This window comes from Nannospalax galili, unplaced genomic scaffold (genome assembly GCF_000622305.1).
Source record: "Nannospalax galili isolate Female #2095 unplaced genomic scaffold, S.galili_v1.0 scaffold63, whole genome shotgun sequence".
Taxonomy (NCBI): Eukaryota; Metazoa; Chordata; class Mammalia; order Rodentia; family Spalacidae; genus Nannospalax; species Nannospalax galili.
This window is the reverse complement of record NW_008355272.1, coordinates 3349965-3371301: the sequence shown is the minus strand read 5'-3', so window position 1 is coordinate 3371301 and position 21337 is coordinate 3349965. Positions and strand designations below refer to the sequence as shown.

At 45.9% G+C, this 21337-nt stretch overlaps 1 protein-coding gene across 4 annotated transcripts in view; it reads right to left on the bottom strand.

Moving 5' to 3' along the window:
- Slco3a1 (solute carrier organic anion transporter family member 3A1) overlaps window positions 1-21337 on the bottom strand; it is a 333074-nt gene that overhangs the window by 49550 nt on the left and 262187 nt on the right. For all 4 annotated transcript variants that reach the window (XM_017802983.2, XM_029555668.1, XM_008852334.2 and 1 more), the window contains exons 4-5: window positions 18413-18676; window positions 1504-1668 (exon numbers count right to left, since the gene is read on the bottom strand). In XM_017802983.2, coding sequence (XP_017658472.1) covers window positions 1504-1668; window positions 18413-18676 — 429 coding nt within the window. The remainder of the gene's footprint in view (window positions 1-1503; window positions 1669-18412; window positions 18677-21337) is intronic.

Genomic DNA, 21337 nt, shown 5'->3' with positions numbered 1-21337 from the left:
CTCCCTCCTGCAAAGCCCCTTTTGTTGGTACCTTCTTCTCAGCTTAGAAACCTACTCCAGTATACAGTACTCTAATATTCTACCTTATTACACAAGACCCCTTCTTGAACCCACAACTGAATATAAGACATCATCAACTTACATCTTACACCCAGCAATTTTAAGTTGGAGCTCATAGTGGATCTTTCCTCCACTTCTACTACTGTTTTTGTTCTCTCTACTGCTAGTCGATATCTGAGATCATCAATGCTTAAACTAGTCAGCATCTGAGATGATCAACTCAACTAAATCAGCTTTCTGGTCATCTGAAGTAGGGAAGAATCAATTCCCCAACATGAAAAGCAAACTAAGATAATGCTCTGAGAACATATTTCTCACCCTGCCTCAGTAGGGTTGCTTCTCACAAGGGTTGACTGGTTTTCTTAGTAGCCCAACTTCAAATGCCTGAAATTAGATGTCCAACGCCTATGACTGAGAACTGTCAAGCCTTCCCTTACCTTGGGAAGAAGTTCTGTGATTCATTAGTTATGCGATCTATAGACAAGAGCATAAACATGTATTCTTAACTTTATTTTTAGAAGTTTATTACTACGGTGTGTGTGTGTGCGTGTGTGTGTGTGTGTGTGTGTAACTTTGTCAAGTCTGTTCTCCCCTTCCACCTTTAAGTGGGTTCCCAAGATTGACTCAGTTCATTAGGCTTCTATGGTGCTTTACCCACTGAGCCATCTCATTGACCTATGGACATGTCTAAGCTCTATATTTGTAAAGTGTGGGTTTTATGCTGCTATGATAATTCTTACCGTTTTATGTGCCTAACAAAAATCTGCTAATCTTTCAAGATTCATTGTGATTGCTCTCTCCCCTCATGTGCCTCAGAATTTCCCATTCATAGCAATTTCATGACATCCTGGCCTCTCACACTCTGACAATGCTTGATATATGCAACACACACATATATACATATGTATTCTTATTTATTTATTCATACATTTTTGAGAAAGAGTCTCCCTGTAGCCCCAGCTGGCCTGGAATACACTATGTAGACCAGGCTGGTCTTGATCTTACAGAGGTCTGCCTGCTTCTGCCACCTCAGTGCTGGGATTAAAGGCGTGCGCCACATCCAGAACAACTTATATTTTTTTTTCTTGATTATGTTTTAAAATTTTTTTATCTAATTCATTATTACTATTATTAGTGTGTATGGAGGTCAGAGGACAATTTCTAGGAGCTGTTGCTCTCTTCCAACTGTGGGTTCCAGGGATTGGACTTAGGTCATCAGGCTTGTGCAGCAAGTGCTTTTACCTGCTGAGCCCGTATAATGTGTTTTTAATAATAGCCTCAGGTGTGAAAATCTCACTCTGAGAATACACTTTGAAATTCCCTGTGTACAAAGGGTGTATGTATGCCACTGCTATAGTCCTAGCACAGCCCTGGGCACTTTGCAGGTCTTGGTACATTTTTGGAACATTGTAGCAGGACAGGAAGGTAGAGGGACTCACTCACCAAGCAGCTGGTTGGCAGAAGAAGTGGTAAGGTTGAACTGCTGTTCCAGGTACTTGCCCAGAAAGGCAGCGAAGCCAGCTACCACAGCGATCTCCATGCAGGCAGCCAGGACGATGCAGGTGAACACAGGGTTTGAGAGCAGGTGCTTGGTGACCTTGGGGATCACTGGGGGAGAGGAGGAAGCAGGGTAAAGGTCATATATCTTATGTAAGTATCCTAGGGACCTCCTGCTTCTTACAGACCTCTTATTGACACACTCTTTCCCACTTCCTTAAACATTATCCAGAGGTGTCTGTTGGCTCAGGCCAGAACCTATATTCTACAGATCATTTGTAACTGAAAATCCTGGCTTCAAACCATAGATTAACATCTTGCAAATTAAGTTACCTTCTACTAAAACAAGGCATTCCACCAGGCTTCTATACCACAGATTCAGGGGTTCACTTGAAACACTCACATCTTTTAAGCAATTATAAGATATTTTACTCAATCCCCCCTCCTTAAACTATTAGGAATTTGCTCTAGATAGGCTGACTAGATTCAGCGGATAGACTTGCACTGGGTAATGGCTGGGGGCACTGATAACACAGTGGACAGTAACAGGGATGACAGAATATATGGGCTCCAGTGGGTAGGGGGTAGGTTAGGGAGGGTGCCATTTGGGATGTAGGTGTAAGATAAATAAGATTGTATTTGATGTTCTGTATAAAACACACACACAAAAACCTATAAATGAAAAATAGTAATAAAAAAGGGAAGCTGTAGCATATATGTGTTATATATCAACATATTTAAGTATATGTCAATATGCTTAGTATATATGATGAAAGTATTAAAAAACTATGCTATATATGCCAAGAAAATATGTTTCATCTTATCGGTTTCAAAAAATAAATGAAGTCCTTGTCCTTTACAAATTAGAAATGAGCCCCATCAGCTCCTCCATCCATCTTCCTGGTCAGCTGTCCCCTGCAAGGCCAGAACAACTCCATTGGAGTATGAGATGTCATGGTATGATCATGCCCTACACAGTAAGTAGTGATATCAGCTCAGATCATTTTCCTGCTCAAAAGCTAAGAGCAAAGAAATGCACACTGTCCCAGGCTTGTGGTATGGTCCATAGTACTCTGATTCCAGCATGCCCCTCCCTCCCTCCAACTCAGCCCTACAACTTGGTTTCTCTCTTACCTGCACCCAGATCTACTGCAATGCTCTACCCCCAAATCTTTACCACATGTTCCCTGCTGGGTAGACTTTCCTCATCACCCAACCTAACCTGGAGGAAGTCCCCAACAATCCCCAGGTGCTCAGGGCTCCTAGGAGAAATGGCACTGGGATATGCACTCTGCAGTTTATGTGCCATGTTACATTTCAGAAGAGACTGACAGCAGCATGTTGAGGTTGCACACTTTGATCTTATTTACTGAACTCTATTTTCCTTTAAGTATATAATTTCATAAGCCACCGGGACTTCCTGTAACATTAATGTTTTATAAAGCTGGAGATTTGTCTTTGTAAGTCCTTTGAAAATAAGTACATTGCTTGGCTAGTCCAGCAATTAGAATCCTTGGCATATGGTCTCCAGCTAGCTCTTCTCAATTCTGGTGTGATGATATATCCTGTGGCACACAAAGGGGCTCTGAGGGTGCTAGGATAGCCCTCTCAGGTCAGCACTGACACCTTTAATTAATTAATTAGTGTGCATTCACGTGTGTGAATGCAGGTGCATGTGAACTATGGAATGAATGTGGAGGTCAGAGGACCAACTTAGGTGTCAGCTCTTGCCTTCACATTGAGACAGAGTTGCGTTTTCCAGGCTAGCTGACCCATGTGCTTCTGGGGATTCTCCTGTCTGTATCTCCTGTCTCTCCACAGGGTGCTGGGATTAGACATTTGTGTTATGCATCCAGCTTTTACAAGGGCTCTGAGATTCAAATTCAGGTCCTCACATTTGTGTAGCAAGCACTTTTACCCACTGAGCTATCTCCCCAATCCCTTAGAAGCTTCAGGGTCAGATTCTAGGAACTCTGCTGGACACTAAAATCTATGCATACTCAAATCTCTTATATAAGCAGCACAATACTTATCTATAACCTATGTCCATTCTCTCGTAGTAGTCTAATCACCTCTAGACCACTACCATTGAGAACAAGGTGAATGCTGTGCAAATACTTCCTACACCACTTGGTTTAGGGAATGATCATAAGACAGAAGCCTGGACATGTTCAGTACAGATTCAGCTTTCTATGGAGTGTGTTCACTCTACAGGTGGCTGGCTCTGTGGATGTGGAACTTGCACAGATGGAAAGCTGATTGCATTTACAGAATTAACCAAATATAGCTGATTCATCAAGTGCTATGACTTAGTATAAGTAAAGCAGTTTCAAGTTATTTAAAGACAAATCTTACATAAATCATAAACAGTTCTACATAATAAGAATAGAGGCAAAAATTGTAAAGCGGTATGCCTATGATTAGTTAGGGAGAGATAGGATGCAGCTTGATTGGTAGAAGCTGCCTAGCATTCACAGATTCCTGAATTTGAGCTCTAAGATTACAGAACCTGGGAGCGGTGGCACTTGCCTGTAATACCAGCACTTGGGAGGTAGAGGGAGCAGGATCAGGAGTTCAAGATCATCCTTAGCTACACAGTGAGTTTAAGGCCAACCTAGATATATGAGACCCTGTATCGAAAAACCAAAAAAGTTAGAGGACTTCTTTTCTGCTATATTCATAATATTAACAAAAATGGGGACTAGTGATATGGAGTACTTATTTCCATCTGTACACATGAAAAAGATAAAACAGTGATCTTCCTATGACATGGATACTATATTAAATCTTAGAAAGCCCTGTCAGTGCCTGTGGCCACATAAAATAAACAGGTGGGCTGAGAGGCCAACCCCACATTCTGAGGTGATGAACTGGCCAGCTGTCCTGAAGAAAGCTAATTACACAGGGTCAATCACATATGAAACCTTCAAATGGCCCAACTAATTAGAATAAAATAATAGGAAATATATGTTTTTAATAACATTAACAGACAAGCTCAATGCATCTAAATGATGTAACAATGGGTCTGGGGTTGGAAGATACACAAAACTAAAATATATCATCTCTGGGAAAAAGATTAGGTTTCCAAAATGATAATCTCCAGAGAGAAGGAGGATTTAGGGATTCTCTGACTTAAGGAAAAGAATTTAGTGAATGGAAGCTCAAAATTACACGGGCTATGGTACAGGATCTTGCATCCCAATGGAGATGGTGGCCTTGGCTGTTCTACATGGGTTTCTGAGGCTTTAAAAATGCCAACTTTAGGATTCACTGAATGCACAAATACAGATAAAACCAAAATGTAACAAAGACTATGAATAAAGACAGTAAACAACTTTAAACCCACAGTCTCCATCCCTGCGTTGAGTGCCCTGCTCTTTATGTACATGCTGTGTGTTTTCTCTACAAGGTTTTAAACATTTATAACAATTTGACTTTTTAGATGTATCATTTCAAATAAATGCCTAGGAGTGTTTGCTTTTGAAATCTGTGTTTAAATGTTAGGAAACTTTCCTTTGTTAAATCCATATTGTTTTTAAGTATTGTTCAAATATTCTGAGGAATGTTGACTGTGCAGTGTTTAAGTACGTGGTTTAAAAATACAGATGAACACACTGGGCACAAACAGAGTGATTTGCTCTTCACGCACATAGAGCCCTAGATGTTACGACTGCATTGTGGTAAATTACTGTTGATGAGAAAAGGCAAATTTGCTACAGTGTGTGATAAGCACAAGAATACTGGTGGGTCCTCTCACAGGACACCAGGCTTTACACTGGGGGACAGCAGTATAGACCATGTTGGGCCATCATAGCACCTCCACACAGTGAGTGAATGTGGAGGTCCTGGCTGCTGGCATGTTCTGGCAGATTCTACTGTCACTCTGTCACTTGCTCTGTCAGAATGAAGATATCTAGATTCTGGAAGCACTGCCAGCAGTGAGTGAGCAGTTTGGGGATGGTCCAGGAAAATGATTCTCCATCATGTTTTCACTGTCAGTTTTATTTCCCCTGTTGGGATGCAGTTTCTTCTAAGTGGGACTCCGGGAGAATCAAGAACATCACACCTACCATGGATCACTGCACCAGGATCCTCTGACTGGAAAGTTTATTCTCTGGCTCTAACTGAAATGACGCTAGTGATAATTTCAGTTGGATCACAGTATGTCTTTAGACCCCAGCATTGTCTTAGTCTTGATCAGAGTCTTCATGATCTATTTCGGGATAGGAAGGGCACTGGTTCTACAAAGCCAACTCCAGTTAATGGAACATTTCTATACTTCAGCAAGCATTTTAATTATTCCAGAGCTAGTCCATTTCTGCAGGAAGGACTCCTTGTTAAGACAGGAGTCTGCCTGCTTGTCTTAATCTCTAATGCCTAATTTCTCCTTGAATTAAATGTGAAAATCATTAAGTTCAAGAATCATCGGACTGAAAGCCTGGGGAATCCTGATTTGCATGGATCTCTTTTTTTCTTTCTGATTGAGCTGATTGTCTCCCCAGAAATGACAGCTTCCTCAGGGGTTCTGCTATCTTCCTCCCACATTCTCCCTCTCATTTGCAATTTTATCACAATGACTTGTAGCACTATCAAAAGGCAGGTTCCGCCCATCTTCCAAAAACCCAGTTTGAAAAGGAGCCCTTAATTAGCTTGATCCTAGGGCCAGCCTAGTGTTTCAAGTAGAATGCTAAACCCATAAAATCCTGCCTTTCCACGGAAGGAGTAGCTAATGACATGGCCTAGACAGAGACTGATGAACTAGAGCCACAATAAGCCACTGAACACCTGCAGCCTGACAGATTCAGCCTCTGGGGCTTGAGCTCCGGGTGGGAGGGAAGCTGGCTTGAATTATGCAGTCCTACTAACCAGGGAAACCTTTTCAACTCTCATGGGGACCTGCTGCTGTCACCAATAGGATGGTACAAAACTGGAAACAGCACAAAGGGACCTCCATGGAAAGCAGGCTTCCTACTGTAAGTCCTCCAAAGACATTTCTGTGGGATAGAGACGTGCTGTAAACTTGTGGGTCCTTCCGAAGGGGCAGATTTGGGGATATCTTGAGGACTAATAACATTGGAACATTGCCGGTGTGCCAAATGCTATCCTCATTGTTCACCACCAACTCATCCACTCACAACACAACCTTCACAATAAACAGTGATTTCGGAACCATTAAAACACCCCATTTACAGACAAGGAAAGTGAGAGAAGCAGAGCAGCTGCAGCACCAGTCACAATAGCATGTGCTTGTGACACATGTGCTGTTCTGGTGGTCCAGGTTCTGTGAGATACTATTCTCAGTATGAAGACTGAGCATGCATGTTGGGAGTGCTAACCAGAGGTACAGCTTCCCTCAGAAATAACAGCAAGGAAAATTCCCACTGAATGTGGGACAATGACTTGATGTAGTGTGGACCTGGGACTTAGTCCAAGGCTTTTTGAGGAAAAGAGTTAGGAAATGGTGAAAAGGAAGGAAAAATAAAAGAAATTCTTGGGAGGCTGAAGGAAGAGCTCCATACCATAGAAAAGGTTTTGTTAAACCGAGTTGCATAAAGTCAAGTCTAGGAACAAGGTCTACAGAGGCAGGAGCTGAGGATTTGAATTCTGGCTTCAGGACTTAGTAGGTCAGTTACACGAGCACATGCCTCATTCCAGTCACCTGTGAAGATGCAATGAAACCAGATAGTGGGAAGCATGTGACCAGCATCCCTGACACAGGTAGGAGCTCAACCAGAACAAAGACTGATAGAAGTGAGGGATTCCTGGCATTTGTATGGTGTTTAGTGGAGCAGAGAGGTTACTGGGCTTGCTGTGGGAATGCATTTCTGGGAGTGAACTGGTGGGTGACAGTCAAGAACAAGCTGGGGCAGGGTGACCACGGACATGGAGATGGTGGGTTGAGTTCCTGGGAGTCACCACTGGATCCAAGGGCTTCCCAAGTTGAGGCGCCTCCTCCAGAGATCCAATCAACAGGTCAGGTTAAGAGTCAGGTGCCCTTACCTAACGCCTTCTAGAACTTGGAAGAGCCTGTGCTGGCTGGTTTTTGTCAACCTGGCATAATCTAGAATTACCGAGGAAAAGGGAACCTCAATTGAGAAATTTCCTCCATGAGACTGGCCTGTGGGCATGTCTGTGAGGGCATTTTCTTCACTGTTAATTGTGTAGGAAGGTCCGGCTCACTATGGGCAGTGCCATCCCTGGGCAGGAGGGCCTGGGCTGTATAAGAAAGGTAGCTGAGCAAGCCAGGAGAAGTAAGCCAGCAAGCAGCATTCCTCCATGGTTCCTGCTTCAAGTTCCTGGCCTGACTTCCCCCAGTGATGGACTGTGATCTGGGAGCTGTATGATGAAATAAACCCTTTTCTCCCCAAACTGGTTTTGGTCAGTATTTTGTCACAACAATAGAGAAGCAAGCAAGGACAGCACCCAGCAGTGGTTACTGTGGGGCTCCATGTAGATGCCACTCTACTTCACTCAGTATGATCTGCTTTGATCTCTCTACTGAAATTGGCCTTGACTGCTTGTCCTTTATTAAGATTTGTGTCAATATATCACTGTTCATGCCGTCAGATCAGGGAGATGAAGCCAGCATATGCAACTGATGAGCGATTAGAGCCATGACCACCATGCTTGTCAGGCTGCCGCAGTTGGCAGGGCACCCTGCTGAGGGCTTTGTCACAGCAGCAGGGAAGTTTAGCACTTTGGTTTCAGACACAGAAAATCAAGGCTTGCTTTGAGGCTTTAAACACTACCTTGCATAGGAATTCAAAGCTGAGTACTGAAAGATGGTAAACTGGAACTCAGGTTAGCTGAACTGCCAGAGCCCATGGTCTGAACCTTCTCTGACATGGGGATTTGAATCAACAACAAAAACGTGTGTTTTTCTGAAAGCTGAGTTACCGTGAAGCATTTCACAACAGGTAGGACCCAACAGATCAGAAGAACTGGCTGAGATAATCAGAATTCTTCATAACAGAGAGGAAGGGACAGAGGGAGAAGAAAATGGAAAATGAGTATGAACGAGGTACAAGAGTGAGTCCAAGATTAAGAGTACATCCGGGGAAAAACGGAGTGCTGTGATATAATGGTCTCCCAAGCTAGAGCTGCCAATACTATCATCAGTGCCTCAGCTCCTGTCTTTCCTGGTGAAGAGCCACCTGAGAGCAGGGACCATCAGACAAGGGCACTGCATCCCAGAAGAGCAGATACCTAACAAATGCAAGGTAGACTAAGGAATCTAATAACTAGATGAGTGAATGAAGCATAGAGTCTTGGAGGGGAACTGCTATAGGCTTCTGAGAAACAAAGGCAGATGTAGGGCCAACCTATGAGTGGATTTCCACAGGGTCAAGATCTGTGGTGGAAGTGGGGATAATGAACTCATGGTCAATGTGAATGATGCCGTGGCTCTGGGGCCAGAATCCTGAATATGTGTCTCCTCTCATTCCCATTGCCAACTCTGGAGTTGTTTCGACCACTCCCTTGGTTGAAGGAGGAGGAAAGACCAGACAGAAGGGGAACCCTGCAGTGACTAGAAGTCTTCCAGCAGCAAATACCTATCATACATGGGCCCCAGACTGGGCAGACTCTGGTTCCAGCCATGGGCCCACTGTAGCCTCATCAGTACAGCTGGGCCTGCCCCCTAGTCTCTGCTCTTGTCCTCCTCTCATTGAAAACATGAAAGAAGTAGCTCCCAAGTATCAAAATTCTGCCTGTCCTTAGAAGGAAGCAGGCCAATGCTTTCATACTGGGAGAAGATTGCAGCCTGGGTGAGCAAACGAGAAATCACTACAATGAAACAAACACTTAGAATGAACCTGAATGTGGGCTGGTATGGATTGGCCAGGGCAATCATAGCTCAGGACTGATCAAGTCTCTCCATCCTTTGAGACCACCAACTCTTTATAATGCTTATCAGGAGGGTCTAAGAGAAAGGGAGTGGTGGGGGCACTCACAAGCCAGTTAAAAGCAAGAACTGAGCACCTACAGAGGCATGGTTGGCTTGCTCCTACCTGCAGCTCCACACTGATGCTACCCAGTGCCCACCCTTTCTCCATGGATGGAGCAGGAAGCACAGGCTCATCAGGGATAGTGGAGGTGAAAAAGGAACCTGGGAAGTCCCAGCTGACTTTTCAGATTCCAGAAGTGTGTCTTTCCAAGTCAGGCAATAGGGAGAAAAGGACTAAGCAATCAAGAATCTTGTAGTATGCAAACAACCCCTTCTATGTCATGCCTGCATGAAAAACCTCTTCTGCGGGAATGTACCCAACTCTGATGGTGTGCAGAGGTTGCTGCTGCCCCTAGTACTCATGAAAATGAAAACCAGCAATGTGAGAATTCATTCCTGGAAGGTCTGCAAAGAGAATAGTAACATTCAGGGAAGAAACGTGTGATAAAGCACTTGGGTTGATGTATGTGTCCACCTGAGGGGCAGCAGGCCTTCTCAGAGCCCTCAGGTGCTCACACCACTGTGGGAATCCACTGTGTCCCTGCTTATTTGTGACAGAGTTCACCCAGCACTTCAACTTATGTGAGTCCAACTGCTGAGGGTTCAGGTGTGGCCTGTCAGCCCTTAGTGGGAACCTGCCAAGGGACTTCATCTCTGGCATTCATTTTCAAATAGGAATTTACTTAGAGTCCCTTGGGGGTGGGTGGTTTGGACATCTCAAAGCCTGAGCTTCCTCCTCTTCCCTTTCATTGAAATAGAATTTCTGGGATAGTAGACATAAAACAGTGTTTCAAGACACTATACAGGTGGTGCTGACTCAAACCACTGACTGGGAAACAAAGACTCATATGACAAAGTCCAGACACTTTTATTTGAAGGTCAATATCAATGCTTCGAAAATTCATTCATAATGTAACCAGGATTTACTGAGCCACTTCAGGTACCAGACACTCCGCTGCACATGGGAACTGTCCCCCACCTGTTTTCTGCCACAATCTTTTCGAAATCCAAACCAGATGCCCCTCGCCAATCACACTTGAGCACTCCAGTCTGTGTGTCAGCCTCCCAAAGCAAGACCCTTTTCCTCTCATCTCTTTTGGAGCTTTCTCTCATATATTCAGGTAGACTTTCAAAGCTGAGCCTTCAGGCATACCCTCTGTAGTCCTCAATATATCCTTTTGAAAGTCCTGGGGGTCCTCTTCATCTTGTACCCCGGACTCTGGCAGCCTTTGCCAATGGCCACAGGATGAGCATGAATAATAGAGTCCTGTAGTCATGTAGTTATTAGGAATGTGGAGTAAAACAAAATCAGGTAGTCTTCCTTGGAACTGGCCTTCTCAGAGACTTTCATGTGTGGATACAATGTCTGACTCTTAATTGAAAGGTGGCTCAGCTTGTAAAGTGCTTCTTGCTATGCCAGCCTAAGGACCTGAGTTCAATCCCCAACACCCACGTAAAAAAGCCTGGTGTGGTGGTGCATGCTTGTAATCATAGCACTGAGAAGCTGGAGACAGGTGAATTCCTAGGACTTTTTGGCTGGCTAGTCAGTCTAACCAAATCTACAAGTCCCAGGCCAGTGAGCACCCCATCTTAAAAAAAAAAAAAAAAAAAAAAAAGTGGATGGCGCCTAAGGAAGGAATTAACATTGACCTCTGGCCTTTACATGTACATGCACACATGTACATGTGCACCTGCATACATGAACACTCCCTATAAATAAAGCATGACTCTCTAAGGCCACATTTTGCCAGTTTCCACTTATTTGTCCAGCCAACCATTTCCCCATTCTTTTGTGGTTGAGCATCTCAGGGGATTTGTGTTTCAAGGATCCCCTCTGGCAAATGCAACCTTCAAGCCATTTCCTTTGCTTACTCACTAGGCAGATATTCTGGAACACCAACCATGTCTGACGTCATGGTGGGTGCCTTCTCATGCTTGTCTCAGTGGCTTGGCTGTAACAGCCTGAGGAGAGCAACACAGTAGGGAAGATGTCTCCTCTTCCTCGTGCTGGCCCTCTGCAGGCCCTCCATGATGAGAATAAGATGAAGCCACTGACAGCCATAACCAAACCTATGACACAGCAGGATGTGAGCACAGGACTGCCAGTGTTTGGGAAGCAGACAGTTTCTTTCACCACAGAATTAAGGAGGTAGATTTTCACAGGACTCTACAGGAAGAGACAGCCCTGCTCTGAAGACAAATTGCACAATAAAAACCATTCACTGGGCAGCATGAGCATGCTCAGATCACCAAGCTCCTCACAGGCCAATTCCACAGAAAAGCACAGGCCTCTCATTCAGAAACAGGTAGCAGAAATTGACTGCTGAGGTGCAAAGGGCTGGAAGAAACCAGGGGCAGGGGAAGGCTCCCATGGTAGGGAATTACTGTACTCCCTGCTCTAGGACCTGCTCGTGGGAAGGGCAATGGAGGGGATCTGTTGCTGCCCTTATGAGCACCGATACCATTGAGGCCTGGCATCACCAGAGCAAGGTGGCCTTGGCAACTGGTCTAGCAGACCCTTCCTGACATGGGTGGGTGACACACAGGCATGTGAGGCTCTTACCCTATGTGCACAGATGGGCCACATACGTGTGGCCAAGACCTGCGTTGGCTGGGGCAGAGGTGGGTGGGAAGCTTTAGGAAAGCAGAAAACTGCACTGGGTTGGTGATGCATTCTTTGTAATCCATTCATTCCTCCCCTTACCAAACCTCAGAATGTAGCCCTATTATACAATAGGGTATCACTAAAAGCGGAGGTAGACTCCCATCTTCACAGAGGTATAGTCATCTATCAAAAGGTGGAATGAGGAAATGTTAGGGAAGAGGTTCCATCAGGAAGACATGCTTCAGGAATGAAGGGAAGCAGGTGTCTGAAGATGGGATATGAATTCTAGGAGAGGGAACTGGAAGCACAAAGTGCTGGGAGGAGAGGAGGCAGGAGAAGATGAAGGGCGGAAAGGAGGCTGGGAGACTGGCGTGGCAGAAACAGGGCAGGTGTGAGAAGACGTCAGAGGAGTGGAGGCAGGGCTTTGCTGCTGTTCCTCTAAGCAGCAGGTGGCAAAATGTTCAGGAGCTGCATTAGTTATTTTACTCATTGTTGTGACAAAACATGTGGTAGAAGGAACTTAAAGAAGGGTTTGTTTTGGCTCACAGTTTGAGGGTATCATTCACAATGGTGGGGAAGGCATGGCAGCAGGAGTGTGAGGCAGCTGTGTCCAGTCAGGGAGCAGAGAGCCAAGGACGCTGATGTTCAGCACCCGTTCTCCTTTTTATTTAGTCTGGGGCCTCGGCTCATGGAATGGTACTACTCAGTGGGTTTTCCCTGCTCTGTTAAACCCTTCTGGAAACATCTTTACAAATACACCCAGAAGTGTGTTTCCATGGTGATTCTAAATGCCATCAAGTTGCCAATGAAGATCAAGCATCATGGATGTGTTCTGAGATTTCTGTGAGAACTGGAAGGAATCCTGGGCAGATTACAGCTGGGAGAGAACAAGAGCAGGATCGAGCCGCAAGAATCTGGGAGGGGGAGAGCAACTGACCACAGTGCCAGGCTGTGCTGGGCTAGGGGCGAGGTGTCAAGGATAGGCAGATCTGAGCTCCTCTGACAGCAGAGCTCCACTAGAGCTGTGAGCTCCATATGTCTGGTTCGGCAGTCTTTTCAAGGATGGGAACGGCCACTTGGCTATCGGGGTGAAAGGCTGAGAGACAAGAGTACTCAGTTTCTGACTGCCCTCTTTCTCAGATATCAAAGCGAGACTTGCCCTGTGGATTCTGAGCTCTTGTTGCAGTTACACTGATACAGTTAGAAAGCCCAGTGGAAGGCCAGGACCCGCCAGTGCCAGCAGGGAGTGGGAGCTTCCCTCCCTTTTCAGCTGTAGCCCTGTTTGAAGCCCATTTGTTTTAGGGGACAACTGTGCTGCTGCAAGTGGCAGCCAGAGTTTTAGTATATGCTGTCAAAAGGTCAGTGAGCACCTGGTGATGCCACTTGTGTTTAAGAGAGTCCATTCATTGTCAAAGAGGCAGCACCACGTTATACTTAAGGATACAGCTATTCGGTCTTCACAAGGGTTCAAATGTCTTTCCTTTTCATCGCTAAGTTGTGATTTCAGTGTTTGTAAAATGGCACAAATGCCCTATAGTGCTGGGCGGAGACACTAGGATAATGGCTAAAAGCAAACATCATCTGCTGTTATGTGTATGCAGGTGGGCACGTGTGCGTGTGGAAGTCAGAGGTCAATGTTGGCTATCTCCATCTATTGTTCTGCACTTTATTTTCTGAGACAGTCTCCTCCTGAACCTCGTGCTCATCAATTCAGCTAGACTAGCTACCCAGAGACTTGCAGGGATCTGCTCATCTCTACCTCCCCAGAACTGGGATTACAGGTGTGTGCCACTGTGCCTGGTATTTTACATAGCTGCTGAAGGCAGGCATGGAGCCATCCCACCAGCCCCTACCTGATGTTATTTGTGTGTGTGTGTGTGTGTGTGTGTGTGTGTGTGTGTGCGTGTGTGTGTATGTGTATGCAAGTGTGCTAGCATAAGTGCACATTTGTTACTTCATTCATTCAAACAGTACCACCTGCATGCCAGGCACTGTGCTCTCATTAGGAATGAACAGAAGAATGAGAATTTTGCTCGTCAGAAGATGTAGACTGCCATCTTGAGTGGACCAGATAACTATGGTAATACAGTAGTAGGTGCTGTGTGGAAGACAAGCGGATGACAGGACAACACAGATGACCTTGTCCTGAGTACAAGGAGCCATGTACACAGAAGATACAGAAGGGGGAGGGAAGGAGGGAGGGGGGCAGAGAGAGAGAGAGAGAGAGAGAGAGAGAGGGAGAGAGAGAGAGAGGGAGAGAGAGAGAGAGAGAGATCTTTCTGAGGCAGGGAGGATAGAGAAAACGCCTCAAAAGTGCACCAAGGGAGGAAGGGCATTCCAGACAGAAAGAGCAGCAGAGACGAATGTTTCTAACACATTCCACAAACCACATAGAGGAAAAAGAGGTGAAGGTGGACAGACAGGTGGCTGCACAGGGGACCCAGTTCCTGTCCATCAAGGCTACCCAGAGCAGGTGATGCTGCGGGAAACTTACAATGAAATGCCAAACTGTGGAAGCTACACTGAGTGTACTGTTAGAACACTATTCATGTCTGTTACGAAACATGTCCATGTCTATCACAAAGCTGTGGATGGAGAGTTAACACTCTGGGTGACAATGGCACGGAATGTTTACTTATGTCATAAAAGGGATTGAGATTTAATTTTTATTTAAAAATTTTTTACAATGATTTATTTGTGTGTGTGGATGTGTATGGGGATGTGCATTCCATGCCATGTGTGTGGAGGTCAGAGGACAACTTGTTGGAATTGGTTCTCTCCTTCCACCATGTGAGTTCCAGGGATCGAACTCATAGTATCAAGTTTGGCAGCAGGCCTTTACCTCCTGAGGTGTCGTGCCAGCCCTGAGTATTTATTTATTATAGTCTCTTCAAGCTCTCCTTCCTCCAGGTAGCCTAGCAAATTCTGCAAACACTGTACATCTTCTGGGTCAGGAGGTCACATCAGGTGCCAATGTACAACCTTTTGGCATGAATGCAGAAGACAGAAGAGTACTAGGCATAAGAATGAAGGTGGGGTGGTGGTGGGGGGGTGGTGAGTGGTCCCCCAAGTGGGGTCATCAGGGAGGAATGGTCTCAGGGCTAGGGCTTAAAACGAAGTGATCTGGCAGCACAGCTGAGATGCAAAACTGCCAGGGATTGGCAGCCTCCCACCTGAGGGAGACACTGCGGTTTAATAAACCTAAGCATTTGTCTGTCACCTGCTCTGTCAAAATGCTTATGTGACAGTTGCTACTAGTTGGGGACTCTCAGGCTGTTCTGGAACAAGATATTGTATTTTCCATTTCTCACCTTCTGCAACGGGTTTCAAACTCAACTGCTGTTGGCTTTGTTGGAAATAGATCTTTAAAGTCTGTTCTTTTTTTTGGGGTGGGGAATGTTCCTTGTAAAGTATACCGCAGACTCAAACTCCCTTATCACCATCACTTAAGTCCCTCTGTATGTGACAATCAGTAGCAATACCAACGGCAGGCGGCTGCTGTAAAAATGAAACCAGAGCCTTTATTAAAGCCAAGAGGAGTTAAGTGTCGTGGTCAAGGCAGTGCAATAGGGAAGTGGCTGAGCTGACCTGGAACCCAGGAGGGTCTCCCTCCAAATAGGCTGCTCTAAACATTCTCCAAGAAACCTGGAAGACTGCATAGGGGTGGGGGGGATGAAGGGCTGCTCACGACGGCCCTTCTGAGGGGCCTACAGAACATGATGCAGGACACAAATGGAAGGTGGAAGAAAAACTTTTTTCACACGAGACGTGTGAAAATGGCAATAGAGATTTTGAGAGACGTGTTATTCCTCTAATATATGCAACTCTATTCAGCTTATTTGTGCTCAAGAATGTGCCTGGAGACCACTGGGGCTTCTGAGGCTGTGAATGGGATGAAGAGTTGGTGTGGGAACACCAGGAAGTGCTGTAGGATGTATCAGGTGAATGTGGTCCCATGGCAAAAAACATACAACTCATGGGGGAACATAAAGGATGTACGCAGCGTGGGTCCCTCTCCATGGCTGGCATGTGAGTGATTGTTTATTAGCACAACAGCTCATGTCACTGGACTCAAGCTCTGGGGAAGTCTTCTGGAGCAGTCTTCCTACCCTGCTGGGACATCCTCTCGTCTAGTCCATTAGTGGACCAGCTGTGTGGGAACTGCTCATTCTAAATGAAAAATCATTACTCATCAGAAGTATGTATGTATACAGATCACTGAGCTTGACCACTTATCATCTAGTGAGTTCTAAATCCATCAAGCCAACTGCCAACTTCTCAGCCTAAGCACAGCTACCCAATGTCCACCTCTGATTTGACCTCTTCTGTTGCATGGCCCTCCTACTGAAATATAAGCTCCAGGACACAAGCCACTTCATCATGGCCATGTCCAGGCTCTTAATAGGGATTCACTGAGTGGAACAGATGAAGCAGTACATGGCTGAACCTGATCCAAGCACCGTGGAGCTGTGACAGCCCCTGGTTCAAGACGCAGTTTCACTCTGCCGTTCACCCCTTATGGCCCTTTGCAGCTTCGTGGCACCCTGCACCATTTGCTGTGGTTTCCAGCATGCTGGCTGTCTTTCCCAGTTTGCTGCTCTGTTCCCACACTGGATGGTAAGGTCTTTGATGGCCCAACTGCCTCCTTTTCATCTTTGCACGCTCAGTGATAAAAGATGAGGGGTTGCTAATGCAGTTTGTATGAGACAGGGCTATCACCCAGGGTGAAAAAGATCTGTAAAAGTTGCTACCACTGAATATCAGGGTGCCCTCTGCCACACCCGCTCTGATGCCAGTCTGATGGATTCTTATGGGCCTGGGGACTGGGATTATGGGTAGTTGTGCTCTTAGAAGAGCACCAGGCATCACCCTCCAGCCAGTGGGGGACTTCTGGAATCTTCCCAGTTTGAGAGTGGGGGTATTCTTCTTAAGCAAATACTTACTGATGGGGTGTTCCCAGCCAAGGCAACCTCCAAACATATAAACTAGTGGACTTTCTTGCCTATAAGTGTATTCTGGACTTTGAGTAAGTTTAAGAACATAACGGGCAATTATAGCTCACAGTACTTGTAGATACCGACATGGAACATGGGGCCAGACATGACATCAGGTTATTAAATTAGTGTCTTTTCGGAAATAGCACAGGTTCTTTCGACTCCTCATGGACTCTCAGGTTCTGTTAACTGTCTCTGCAGGTAGTGCTTTCATTGTCAGAATGATGTGTCACAGATAAACTGTCTGATGGTCTTACACTTGCTGTAATGCAGCGGGGAGAAGTGAGCAACCTTATAGCCAGTGTGGAGTGAGACAGTGATGGAGCATGAGGCTAGTCAAGACTCTCTGTGATACTCAAGTACCCACTGCAGGTCCACTTCATCGCACAGATGCTCAGTCAGGAGACTCAGCCCTGGGCAACGCTGAACAGCGATCTGGAATGCAGCCAGTGAAGCTGTTGAAGGCTGGTTTGGCTGAGCACTCAGCTCCTATCAGAGGTAGACCAGCCATCTACCTTTCTGCCATCCCAGCTTCTCTGAGATGTGGTACCTAGCCTTGCTCCTGCCCAGGCACCTCCAGTCATCTGCTCATTTCTGAACTCTTGCAGGTACCCTGGTGGACCCAAGCAAGGAGATGTGTGAATTAGGGGACACCACAAGTAGCTCCCCGAGGGATGGCACTGAGCAGCCTGAGGCTGCTAGGCTATGTTCAGCTACATTGTCATTTTCTTCGTCATTAAGGGACTGTGCTGAAGGTGGAAACAACCTAGAGGAAGGTTTTCTCAATCAGCATCATTATCTGCACCTCACCATTTTGTCAGAAAAGCTGCATTCATTTTTATTTTTCTTTAAAAAATGTTAGAGCTTTGCTACATTCAAAGTGAGTTGCTTATTAAGAAGGAGTTAATATTTCTTTAGTGTGGGAAGGACAGAGTGAATCTAAGGAAATGCACTTTGCAAGCGGCTTTTAAATAATGCTTGTACGGGGCAGAGTGACTAATTTCAGAAGTCCTTGACTGCCCTGAGATGTTCCTCTGTGGTCCAAAAGAGCCCAAAGGTGTTCTGTAGAAGCTAAGTCCCACCCCCTCCCTGTTTGTGTTCTTCTTTCTATAGACATTTATACTGATTATATGCCAAGCTCTATATTAACTACTGGGGTCTCATCTGGTCATACGTTAAGCACAGAGATGGTGGGGGCCAATTGTGTAAGACATTCAAGTTCCCTAGCACTCAGTTTGAGGGTTACCATTTCTCACATCCCCTCCCATCACAATGCCCCCAATAATCTGACCAAATGTTCTGGTCTTTTACCTCTCAGTTGCTGGAAGCAGGAAGCACTGCTGTCTGGCTCCAGTGGGTGCCTCAGGACCCCATTGCTGGGCTTGGGCCTCTCATATTCTCTTTCAGGGAGCATGGCCTGTTCACTCTCCATGGCAGGGTCTGAATGAGGGGGCAGGGACTGTGGGAAACCAAACATCAAGAGGGACGAGAAGAAAAGCAAGGCACCGCAGAGCAGAAAGCCGCCCCACCAGGCTCCGATCCAGCGTGGGTCATCAGGAGTGATGTCTAGGTTACCTGTCAACAGAAAGGGCACAGCTTAGTGGAGAGGGGCATGTGGGCCATGGCGATTCTGCTGAGATAGAAGTCTACTTAACGGAGTTCAAGTGCTCTAGAAGTGGGCAGGGAAGGGAGGATGGGCTGAGAACCTCTGTTCCGTGGCAGTGTTCCTGTCTCTCCCATCACTGGAGACTGAGCATGCTTCTTCCTTTAATTTCCTTGTCTGGTCTGTGGTTATAATCTCTCTAAACAGTAACTGCGAGGAGCCAGACAGCCAAGGCTGGAATTGACTCATTCCTGCACTGCCAAGTGGAGTTTATGAAAACCCAAGGAAACATTCATTGTCCAAGGGCATTGTTTCTGGTACCTTCACCCTCACCCTCTTCAAACAGTTCATTTGAAATACCATTCATTCCCTTACTTCCTGTGTAGGGTTCATGGCTTGAAAGGACAGGTACAGAGTGGAGTTCAAGAATACAGATGCCCAGGCTGCCTGGATTGAAATCCTACCCCCTTCTCTCTCCGGGACTTTGTGAGCTTTATGCCTCAGTTTACTGATCTGCATAACATTAATGATGATGACATTACCTACCCTGTAGAGCTATTAGAAAAGAACCAGATACCAGACACCCAGCACCCAGTGCATATGCCTGAACACTTGGTGGATGTCAGTCTGTCATTTATGGTGGGGTCCTCAGTCCCCAAGTTTCTACTAGATAGGTCTACACATGTCTTGTAGGTGGGCCCTGGCTTGGCCCCAGTCCTCTATTTGAAGGCTCTACAATATCTCTGATACTCGAAGGCACTACACATGTGGTTTGGCTGCACAGGGCTTAGCTGCCTGGTACTTCTTTGGTTAGCCAGCTGAAGTCATGGGAACATGAATGGCAGCTTACTCCTTGGTTTTTCTCCTCCCTCTTCACAGCTGCACTGCAAAAAGTGGAATTCTCAGATGAACTGCCTAGAGATGTCTCTTTGATGATAAACCATACTCCTGGCACCCAGAAAGAGATTCTTTGAGACCCAGGCAATAGTGTCTGAGGCAAAATCAATAGGGCTGCAGGCATGGACCAGATAGATGGAGAGGTCTGGAAAGAGTGATGACTGTAGACACCAGACGAGCACTCCACCATTTATAAAGCTCCCCGCTGAAGACCCTTCAGCCAGCACTGATTTATCCCAAGTTTCCTCTGCACCAGGCATCACATACAGCACATTCCTGACCCGACCATTCAACTTTCCCTACAAGCCTACAAAGTAAGGACTTTCATTCTCCCCATTTTGAACAGATGTGGAAAATGAGGCTTCCAAATCCTAGGTTCTTTGCTCAAGGTCACAAAATTGCAGATAGGAACACGGGTAGAGTATTTGCAGGGTCAGGTCCCCCAAAACTCTTCACCATCTTCTAGATTGTTGCTCTCGACCATTTGGACTTTGTGCTCCCTGGCAGACCTGGGTGAGTGATGGATTTCTATGCTCTGTGTAATGGGCCTATGGCTGCTGATTCTTCTGGTAGGGAGTGACTGGCTTTGGGACACTGGTGCTTTCTGCCCTACAGACCCTGACTCATCCTCAGTGGCCCTCACCATGCTATTCCAAGAGACCAGATGGTGTTTTGTAGCTGTGTGCTGGAGAGCATGAGCTGCTGAAGTCCAGCTCCACTGCTCACTGGCTTTAAGACTGGCCCAGCTTTCTTTCCATCTGTTTTTGAAATAAGGCTGACATCCCGCTGGAGTGGTGTAAGGACAAGAGTAACAAGTAAGAAGCCTCCGGCATACAGTGGGCTCTGGATATGGCAGCTCTTACTGTTTTCCCTTTTCTGTTTTTATATATTTGAATGGACATTTCAATGTATGGATTTAACAAAGAAGACCGAGTAGTAGGGCACGGGAAATCTCAAGCTGATTCCAAAAACCTTTTTATATAAACAAGGGAAGAGAAAAAGAAGTACAGTTGCCTGGGGTGTCTGAATAGGGCTGTTTTCTCTAGTCACTTACTGTATTTCTCCACCTGCTGCCAAGCAAGGAATGAAAACAAAGAGGAAGAGAGCTGCCACTGTCTACAGGCTCCAGACAGGGGGAACTAAAAGCTCACAGATGTGAGCAAAGACAGAGAAGTCCTAGCAGTCATAGGGGAACAAAATTAGTACTGTCTAGAAAGCCATAGGAAACCATGGACTATATTGGATGTGTAAGAAAACATCCCAGGGAGCTGGATGGTGGAAGGAACTGTTTGTGTCACCTTCTTCCCTGTGGGCCTGTGTGTGCAAAGCTGAGTGTCTGCACAAAGACTGAGAGATAGGGAGGAGCATGTCACCTGGGTCAGAAACAAAGCACACCTGCCATGCAGGTCAAAAGAGGCTTATAGGAAGGTGTGTAGAAGGAAAGATTTTGAAGATTCAGGAAACCATTGTTGGCTATTTTAGGCAGTATTGATTTTCCCTCCTCTGTTTCAGTTATCCAGGAAACCATGGCAAGGAGAGAAATAACACACCAAGGGGAAAGCATGGGAGTGTACTACCCTTGGGACAGGAGGCTTTGTGAGTGAGTTTCAATCTGACTTCGGGAAGGTGACACATGCTTGAAACTGTCTCAAAAACTCCTCTAGTCATGCCCACACCAAATAATTGTGTGTGTGTGTGTGTGAGAGAGAGAGAGAGAGAGAGAGGGAGAGGGAGAG